We start from the raw sequence: 10,571 nt of genomic DNA on the forward strand, positions 1-10,571 counted from the left end.
GAAAAAATAATGCCAGTAATTGGTTACGCCAATATCCCCGCGCCAGGAACTCTCAGCCTCACAAAAAGTGAAAATCAACTTTATTAACCTTTTTTTTAGAGGAAACTTTATGTTAAAAAGCTATAGAATAACTGACTGAGTGAAATCCGTTTTATTGGAGTAATGAGGATGGAGAGGCACAGGTGAAGGGGAGTTTAGAAGTGGGAGATACAGTGTTATGAAAGAGTTACAGAGTTGTACAGAGTTATGAAAGCAGGCGGACTGTCCGCCTTGCTGACACACGCCATAAAGAAAGAGAGAGACAAGCAGAGACATATGAAGGTCATGTCTCAGCCAAGCCTGGTCAGCCTGTCATGTCAACCCCCCCCCCTCCCCCACGGGCCGCTCTGTTGACATCTTTGCATATTTCCTTATGGATGTGCGCGAGCGTGCTCGTGCGCGCGCAAGGGGGGCCTGGTGTTTACCTGGGGAATTATTACATTTGTGAAGCAAATATTGACTGTGGAGCGGCGTTACCTCCCGGCCACCAGCTCTCTCTTGGGCCTTAACATTATACATGCCAGGGAGTGGGCACGGGGGGGGAGGGAGTGGGCACGGGGGGGGAGGGAGTGGGCACGGGGGGGGCAAGGAGGGAGTGTGGGCACGGGGGGGGGCTGTGGGCACGGAGGGGGGGAGGGCTGTGGGCACGGAGGGGGGGGGGGCTGTGGGCACGGAGGGGGGGAGGGCTGTGGGCACGGAGGGGGGGAGGGCTGTGGGCACGGAGGGGGGAGGGCTGTGGGCACGGAGGGGGGAGGGCTGTGGGCACGGAGGGTGGTGGGGGGGGTGTGGGCACGGGGGGGGGGCTGTGGGCACGGAGGGGGGGGAATTAAAATTGGGGGGAGGTAGAAGGAATGGCCTATGGACATCCATATATGGTGAAACACATGTGAAGAACCTCTCACACACTCACAGCTCCCTGACAAGAGGGAGCCAGCTTAGCTTAGCTGCCAACACCCACACATCGTGTCAGCAAGGTGGACAGCCCGCCTGCTATCATAACATGGTGTCAGCAAGGTGGACAGCCCGCCTGCTATCATAATGTGTCAGCAAGGCGGACAGCCCGCCTGCTATCATAACATGGTGTCAGCAAGGCGGACAGCCCGCCTGCTATCATAACATTGTGTCAGCAAGGTGGACAGCCCGCCTGCTATCATAACATGGTGTCAGCAAGGTGGACAGCCCGCCTGCTATCATAACATGGTGTCAGCAAGGTGGACAGCCCGCCTGCTATCATAACATTGTGTCAGCAAGGTGGACAGCCCGCCTGCTATCATAACATCGTGTCAGCAAGGTGGACAGCCCGCCTGCTATCATAACATCGTGTCAGCAAGGTGGACAGCCCGCCTGCTATCATAACATTGTGTCAGCAAGATGGACAGCCCGCCTGCTATCATAACATTGTGTCAGCATGGCGGACAGCCCGCCTGCTATCATAATGTGTCAGCAAGGCGGAACAGCTCGCCTGCTATCATAATGTGTCAGCAAGGCGGACAGCCCGCCTGCTATCATAACATTGTGTCAGCAAGGTGGACAGCCCGCCTGCTATCATAACATTGTGTCAGCATGGCGGACAGCCCGCCTGCTATCATAATGTGTCAGCAAGGCGGACAGCCCGCCTGCTATCATAATGTGTCAGCATGGCGGACAGCCCGCCTGCTATCATAATGTGTCAGCATGGCGGACAGCCCGCCTGCTATCATAATGTGTCAGCAAGGCGGACAGCCCGCCTGCTATCATAACATTGTGTCAGCAAGGCGGACAGCCCGCCTGCTATCATAACATTGTGTCAGCAAGGCGGACAGCCCGCCTGCTATCATAACATCGTGTCAGCAAGGCGGACAGCCCGCCTGCTATCATAACATTGTGTCAGCAAGGCGGACAGCCCGCCTGCTATCATACCTCTCACTGTATTTCCCACTTCTATACTTCCCTTCACCTATGCCTCTCCTTCCTCTTTACTTAAAAAAAATGAATGAGCAGGAAGGGAGAGGGACCACTTTCCTCTTCCGATAATACAGAACACAGACGGCACACATGGACGAGATAAAGCACCTAAACTATTGGGATCGTCTCAAAGCTCTCCAAATGTACACTCTAGAAAGGAGACGAGAGAGATATCAAATAATATACACCGTGGAAGATACTGGAGGGCCAGGTACCAAATCTACACAGTAAAACAACAACGTACTGGAGTGAACGATATGGAAGAAAATGTAGAATAGAACCAGTGAAGAACAGAGGTGCCATAGGCACAGAGAACACTGTATAAACAGAGGTCCGCGGTTGTTTAATATCCTCCCACAAGTGTAAGAAATATATACAAGACTTTCAACCAGGCTGTAGTGGATATGTGAGCCTGCGGGCCGCTCCAAGCAACAGCCTGGTGGACCAAGTTATCACACATTAAGCCTGGCCCCGAGGCCAGGTTCGAAGAGCAAAAGAACTCTGAGAACCCTCTCCAGGTAATATCCAGGCGAGGTGGGCAGAGGTGAACCAACATACCCGCTGTACAGAAGCACATACCCTCCACATACCTGGACCATACCTAGAGTGTGTTTCAAGTATACTACCACTACTCCCAGAGCCCGGCTTGAGGCCAGGCTCCTTGTGATACCTTGATCCAGCAGGACTGTTGCTTGGGCCCACCCATCACAGCCTGGTTCCTCCACACAACACCCCCACATCCATCACCACGGCAGCCCTTAATACCTTGAGGTAACCTTGAGGTGCTTTCGGGGCTTAAGTGTCCTCGCGGCTCGGTCGTCGACCAGGCCTCCTGGTTGCTGGACTGATCAACCAGGCTGTTAGACTGCGGCTGCTCGCAGCCTGACGTATGAGTCACAGCTGATGACAACAAACACGACCTAACATGATCACCGGTGACAATTATAAACAATCCCATCCATTAACTTCTGCATACACAACAATTAAAAACTCTGGCGCCAATGGCTTCAGAGTTCCAGGAAACACGCTGGCGCATTACCAACTGCCACGACGCACACGCGCGCACGCACACACCAGCTAACTAAATTCGGAATGGGTTGGGACATTAATTTTATAATTTACACGAATGACGGCGGAAGTGTCATCACTGACCTGCCTGTGTATCTTTCTACCCATAGCCGGTCAGCCCCCCCAACACACACACACACACACACACACACACACACACACACACACACACACACACACACACACACACACACACACAAACACGGACCAAACAGCCAGAGCTCAACCCCTCGCAAGCACAACTAGGTGAGTACACAGACACACAGGGGGGGGGGGGCAGTGTAGCACTGGGTGTAGCACGGGGGCCAGAGTGTAACACTGGGTATAGCACAGGGGGGCAGTGTAACACTGGGTGTAGCACAGGGGGAAGTGTAACACTGGGTGTAGCACAAAGGCCAGAGTGTAACACTGGGTGTAGCACAGGGGCCAGAGTGTAACACTGGGTGTAGCACAGGGGCCAGAGTGTAACACTGGGTGTAGCACAGGGGCCAGAGTGTAACACTGGGTGTAGCACAGGGGCCAGAGTGTAACACTGGGTGTAGCACAGGGGCCAGAGTGTAACACTGCGTGTAGCACAGGGGCCAGAGTGTAACACTGGGTGTAGCACAGGGGCCAGAGTGTAAAACTGGGTGTAGCACAGGGGCCAGAGTGTAACACTGGGTGTAGCACGGGGGCCAGAGTGTAGCACTGGGTATAGCACAGGGGCCAGAGTGTAACACTGGGTGTAGCACAGGGGCCAGAGTGTAACACTGGGTGTAGCACAGGGGCCAGAGTGTAACACTGGGTGTAGCACAGGGGCCAGAGAGTAACACTGGGTGTAGCACAGGGGGCAGTGTAACACTGGGTGTAGCACAGGGGGCAGAGTGTAACACTGGGTGTAGCACAGGGGGCAGAGTGTAACACTGGGTGTAGCACGGGGGCCAGTGTAACACTGGGTGTAGCACAGGGGCCAGTGTAACACTGGGTGTAGCACAGGGGCCAGAGTGTAACACTGGGTGTAGCACAGGGGCCAGAGTGTAACACTGGGTGTAGCACAGGGGCCAGAGTGTAACACTGGGTGTAGCACAGGGGCCAGAGTGTAACACTGCGTACAGCACAGCGGGCAGTGTAACACTGAGTGTAGCACAGGGGCCAGAGTGTAACACTGGGTGTAGCACAGGGGCCAGAGTGTAACACTGCGTGTAGCACAGGGGCCAGAGTGTAACACTGGGTATAGCACAGGGGGGCAGTGTAACACTGGGTGTAGCACAGGGGGCAGTGTAACACTGGGTGTAGCACAGGGGGCAGAGTGTAACACTGGGTGTAGCACAGGGGGCAGTGTAACACTGGGTGTAGCACAGGGGGGCAGTGTAACACTGGGTGTAGCACAGGGGGGCAGAGTGTAACACTGGGTATAGCACAGGGGGGCAGAGTTTAACACTGGGTGTAGCACAGGGGCCAGAGTGTAACACTGGGTATAGCACAGGGGGGGGGGGCAGTGTAACACTGGGTGTAGCACAGGGGGCAGTGTAACACTGGGTGTAGCACAGGGGGGGGGCAGTGTAACACTGGGTGTTGCACAGGGGGCAGAGTGTAACACTGGGTGTAACACAGGGGGGCAGAGTGTAACACTGGGTGTAGCAAAGGGGGCAGTGTAACACTGGGTGTAGCAAAGGGGGGCAGAGTGTAACACTGGGTATAGCACAGGGGGGCAGAGTTTAACACTGGGTGTAGCACAGGGGGGCAGAGTTTAACACTGGGTGTAGCACAGGGGGGGGCCAAGTTTAACACTGCGTGTAGCACAGGGGGGGTGCAGAGTTTAACACTGGGTGTAGCACAGGGGGCAGTGTAACACTGGGTGTAGCACAGGGGGCAGTGTAACACTGGGTGTGGCACAAGAGGCAGTGTAAACACTGGGTGTGGCACAGGGGGCAGTGTAACACTAGGTGTAGCACAGGGGGCATTGTAACACTGGGTGTAGCATACGAGCCAATGTGTAACACTGGGTGTAGCACACGGGCCAGAGTGTAACACTGGGTGTAGAACAGGGGGCAGTGTAACACTGGGTGTAGCACATGGGGCCAGAGTGTAACACTGGGTGTAGCACAGGGGGCCAGAGTGTAACACTAGGTGTAGCACAGGGGGCCAGAGTGTAACACAGGGTGTAGCACAGGGGGCCAGAGTGTAACACTGGGTGTAGCACAGGGGGCCAGAGTGTAACACTGGGTGAAGCACAGGGGGCCAGAGTGTAACACTGGGTGTAGCACAGGGGGCCAGAGTGTAACACTGGGTGTAGCACAGGGGGCCAGAGTGTAACACTGGGTGTAGCACAGGGGGCCAGAGTGTAACACTGGGTGTAGCACAGGGGGCCAGAGTGTAACACTGGGTGTAGCACAGGGGGCAGTGTAACACTGGGTGTAGCACAGGGGAGCAGTGTAACACTGGGTGTAGCACAGGGGCCAGTGTAACACTGGGTGTAGCACAGGGGCCAGTGTAACACTGGGTGTAGCACAGGGCCCAATGTAACACTGGGTGTAGCACAGGGCCCAGTGTAACACTGGATGTAGCACAGGGGCCAGTGTAACACTGGGTGTAGCACAGGGGCCAGTGTAACACTGGGTGTAGCACAGGGGCAGTGTAACACTGGGTGTAGCACAGGGGGCAGTGTAACACTGGGTGTAGCACAGGGGAGCAGTGTAACACTGGGTGTAGCACAGGGGGCAGTGTAACACTGGGTGTAGCACAGGGGAGCAGTGTAACACTGGGTGTAGCACAGGGGGCAGTGTAACACTGGGTGTAGCACAGGGGGGCAGTGTAAGACTGGGTGTAGCACAGGGGAGGGCAGTGTAACACTGGGTGTAGCATAGGGGGGGCAGTGTAACACTGGGTGTAGCACAGGGGGTCAGTGTAACACTGGGTGTAGCACAGGGGCCAGAGTGTAACACTGGGTGTAGCACAGGGGCCAGAGTGTAACACTGGGTGTAGCAAAGGGGCCAGAGTGTAACACTGGGTGTAGCACAGGGGCCAGTGTAACATTGGGTGTAGCACAGGGGCCATTGTGTAACATTGGGTGTAGCACACGGGCCAGAGTGTAACACTGGGTGTAGCACACGGGCCAGAGTGTAACACTGGGTGTAGCACACGGGCCAGAGTGTAACACTGGGTGTAGCACACGGGCCAGAGTGTAACACTGGGTGTAGCACACGGGCCACAGTGTAACACTGGGTGTAGCACACGGGCCACAGTGTAACACTGGGTGTAGCACACGGGCCACAGTGTAACACTGGGTGTAGCCCACGGGCCAGAGTGTAACACTGGGTGTAGCCCACGGGCCAGAGTGTAACACTGGGTGTAGCCCACGGGCCAGAGTGTAACACTGGGTGTAGCCCACGGGCCAGAGTGTAACACTGGGTGTAGCCCACGGGCCAGAGTGTAACACTGGGTGTAGCACACGGGCCAGAGTGTAACACTGGGTGTAGCACACGGGCCAGAGTGTAACACTGGGTGTAGCACACGGGCCAGAGTGTAACACTGGGTGTAGCACACGGGCCAGAGTGTAACACTGGGTGTAGCACACGGGCCAGAGTGTAACACTGGGTGTAGCACACGGGCCAGAGTGTAACACTGGGTGTAGCACACGGGCCAGAGTGTAACACTGGGTGTAGCACACGGGCCAGAGTGTAACACTGGGTGTAGCACACGGGCCAGAGTGTAACACTGGGTGTAGCACACGGGCCAGAGTGTAACACTGGGTGTAGCACACGGGCCAGAGTGTAACACTGGGTGTAGCACACGGGCCAGAGTGTAACACTGGGTGTAGCACACGGGCCAGAGTGTAACACTGGGTGTAGCACACGGGCCAGAGTGTAACACTGGGTGTAGCACACGGGCCAGAGTGTAACACTGGGTGTAGCACACGGGCCAGAGTGTAACACTGGGTGTAGCACACGGGCCAGAGTGTAACACTGGGTGTAGCACACGGGCCAGAGTGTAACACTGGGTGTAGCACACGGGCCAGAGTGTAACACTGGGTGTAGCACACGGGCCAGAGTGTAACACTGGGTGTAGCACACGGGCCAGAGTGTAACACTGGGTGTAGCACAGGGGGGCAGTGTAACACTGGGTGTAGCACAGGGGGCAGTGTAACACTGGGTGTAGCACAGGGGGCAGTGTAACACTGGGTGTAGCACAGGGGGCAGTGTAACACTGGGTGTAGCACAGGGGGCAGAGTGTAACACTGGGTGCAGCACAGGGGACAGTGTAACACTGGGTGTAGCACAGGGGACAAAGTGTAACACTGGGTGTAGCACAGGGGGGTAGTGTAACACTGGGTGTAGCACAGAAGGGGCAGTGTAACACTGGGTGTAGCACAGGAGGGGCAGTGTGTAACACTGGGTGTAACACAGGGGGCAGAGTGTAACACTGGGTGTAGCACAGGGGACCAGAGTGTAACACTGGGTGTAGCACAGGGGACAAAGTGTAACACTGGGTGTAGCACAGGGGACAAAGTGTAACACTGGGTGTAGCACAGGGGGGCAGTGTAACACTGGGTGTAGCACAGGAGGGGCAGTGTAACACTGGGTGTAGCACAGGAGGGGCAGTGTAACACTGGTGTAGCACAGGAGGGGCAGATGTGTAACACTGGTGTAACACAGGGGGACAGAGTGTAACACTGGGTGTAAGCACAGGGGACCAGAGTGTAACACTGGGTGTAGCACAGGGGACCAGAGTGTAACACTGGGTGTAACACAGGGGGCAGTGTAACACTGGGTGTAGCACTGGGGTAGGAGGCAGTGTAACACTGGGTGTAGCACAGGGGGGGGGCAGTGTAACACTGGGTGTAGCACAGGGGGGGGGCAGTGTAACACTGGGTGTAGCACAGGGGGGGGGCAGTGTAACACTGGGTGTAGCACAGGGGGGGGGCAGTGTAACACTGGGTGTAGCACAGGGGGGGGCAGTGTAACACTGGGTGTAGCACAGGGGGGGGGCAGTGTAACACTGGGTGTAGCACAGGGGGGGGGGCAGTGTAACACTGGGTGTAGCACAGGGGGGGGGCAGTGTAACACTGGGTGTAGCACAGGAGGGGGCAGTGTAACACTGGGTGTAGCACAGGGGGGGGCAGTGTAACACTGGGTGTAGCACAGGGGGGGCAGTGTAACACTGGGTGTAGCACAGGGGGGGGCAGTGTAACACTGGGTGTAGCACAGGGGGTAGTGTAACACTGGGTGTAGCACAGGGGGGGGGCAGTGTAACACTGGGTGTAGCACAGGGGGGGGCAGTGTAACACTGGGTGTAGCACAGGGGGGCAGTGTAACACTGGATGTAGCACAGGGGCCAGAGTGTAACACTGGGTGTAGCACAGGGGCCAGAGTGTAACACTGGGTGTAGCACAGGGGCCAGTGTAACACTGGGTGTAACACAGGGGCCAGTGTAACACTGGGTGTAGCACAGGGGCCAGTGTAACACTGGGTGTATCACAGGGGGCCAGAGTGTAACACTGGGTGTAGCACAGGGGCCAGAGAGTAACACTGGGTGTAGCACAGGGGCCAGAGTGTGACACTGGGTGTAGCACGGGGGCAGTGAAACACTGGGTGTAGCACAGGGGGCAGTGTAACACTGGGTGTAGCACGGGGGGCAGTGTAACACAGGGTGTAGCACAGGGCGAAGTGTAACACTGGGTGTAGCACAGGGGGCAGTGTAACACTGGGTGTAGCACAGGGGGGGCAGTGTAACACTGGGTGTAGCACAGGGGGCAGTGTAACACTGGGTGTAGCACAGGGGGGCAGTGTAACACTGGGTGTAGCACAGGGGGGCAGTGTAACACTGGGTGTAGCACAGGGGGGCAGTGTAACACTGGGTGTAGCACAGGGGGGCAGTGTAACACTGGGTGTAGCACAGGGGGCAGTGTAACACTGGGTGTAGCACAGGGGGCAGTGTAACACTGGGTGTAGCACAGGGGGCAGTGTAACACTGGGTGTAGCACAGGGGGCAGAGTGTAACACTGGGTGTAGCACAGGGGGCAGTGTAACACTGGGTGTAGCACAGGGGGCAGTGTAACACTGGGTGTAGCACAGAGGGGCAGTGTAACACTGGGTGTAGCACAGAGGGGCAGTGTAACACTGGGTGTAGCACAGAGGGGCAGTGTAACACTGGGTGTAGCACAGGGGGGCAGTGTAACACTGGGTGTAGCACAGGGGGCAGAGTGTAACACTGGGTGTAGCACAGGGGGCAGTGTAACACTGGGTGTAGCACAGAGGGGCAGTGTAACACTGGGTGTAGCACAGGGGGCAGAGTGTAACACTGGGTGTAGCACAGAGGGGCAGTGTAACACTGGGTGTAGCACAGAGGGGCAGTGTAACACTGGGTGTAGCACAGAGGGGCAGTGTAACACTGGGTGTAGCACAGAGGGGCAGTGTAACACTGGGTTTAGCACAGAGGGGCAGAGTGGAACACTGGGTGTAGCACAGAGGGGCAGACTGTAACACTGGGTGTAGCACAGGGGGCAGAGTGTAACACTGGGTGTAGCACAGGGGGGCCAGAATGTAACACTGGGTGTAGCACAGGGGGCAGAGTGTAACACTGGGTGTAGCACAGGGAGCAGAGTGTAACACTGGGTGTAGCACAGGGGGCAGAGTGTAACACTGGGTGTAGCACAGGGGGCAGAGTGTAACACTGGGTGTAGCACAGAGGGGCAGAGTGTAACACTGGGTGTAGCACAGGGGGCAGAGTGTAACACTGGGTGTAGCACAGGGGGGCCAGAATGTAACACTGGGTGTAGCACAGGGGGCAGAGTGTAACACTGGGTGTAGCACAGAGGGGCAGACTGTAACACTGGGTGTAGCACAGAGGGGCAGAGTGTAACACTGGGTGTAGCACAGGGGGCCAGTAACACAGTATACTCGGGTGTCGGCACAACACACAAGTGTAGTGTATGAAGTGACACATTAATACAAAAACAGCAGACAACAGAAAGGTGTAGTCGAGAAGGTACACAAGTATACTCACCGGTAAACTTACAGGGTGTCTGGTGGCGGCAGCCGCTGCCACGGCGGCGTTCATGGCAGCTGGGTACATCCTGCCGTCCTCCTACACCTCCTAGGGTGTAGTACACCCTCTCGGGCTTAAAAAAAAACACTCCCGATACACCCTTTCTGTGTTAAACACTTGAGAAACGAGTCTTCACTACACACTATAGATCACAGGGTAAATCACTGCCAATTTCGGTCGCCAAAATTCACTTTTATATTTGCCAGGATCACTACACACACTTATGACAACGGTCACCAGGTAACGAGCAAACTATGGTCCACTAACGACCACTAAGTACTATTCATGTTATCACTGAATGATCACAGAGCCTCATCATTGTCCTCGTCGCCATCATTAACGTGTCGGCTCGTGTTCTATCCTGGTTCATATTACTTCCGGGTCACACGGGTGAGGGGCCAGCGCCGCGTCAGGTGTTGGCAACGCCTGCACTCAAGGGCTAACATCTGCAACACACGTTAACATCTTCGTTATCCCACCGACTGGCACTTATT

At 56.0% G+C, this 10,571-nt stretch overlaps 1 protein-coding gene across 1 annotated transcript in view; it reads right to left on the reverse strand.

Moving 5' to 3' along the window:
* The window catches only part of LOC123753799 (transducin-like enhancer protein 4), a 100,803-nt gene extending 90,238 nt beyond the window's left edge, over positions 1-10,565 (reverse strand). The window contains exon 1 of the mRNA XM_069323931.1: positions 10,036-10,565. Within this exon, the coding sequence (XP_069180032.1) occupies positions 10,036-10,104 (69 nt within the window). The 5' untranslated portion in view covers positions 10,105-10,565. The remainder of the gene's footprint in view (positions 1-10,035) is intronic.
* Positions 10,566-10,571: the final 6 nt, after the last annotated feature.

Source organism: Procambarus clarkii, chromosome 13, assembly GCF_040958095.1.
Source record: "Procambarus clarkii isolate CNS0578487 chromosome 13, FALCON_Pclarkii_2.0, whole genome shotgun sequence".
Lineage (NCBI taxonomy): Eukaryota > Metazoa > Arthropoda > Malacostraca > Decapoda > Cambaridae > Procambarus > Procambarus clarkii.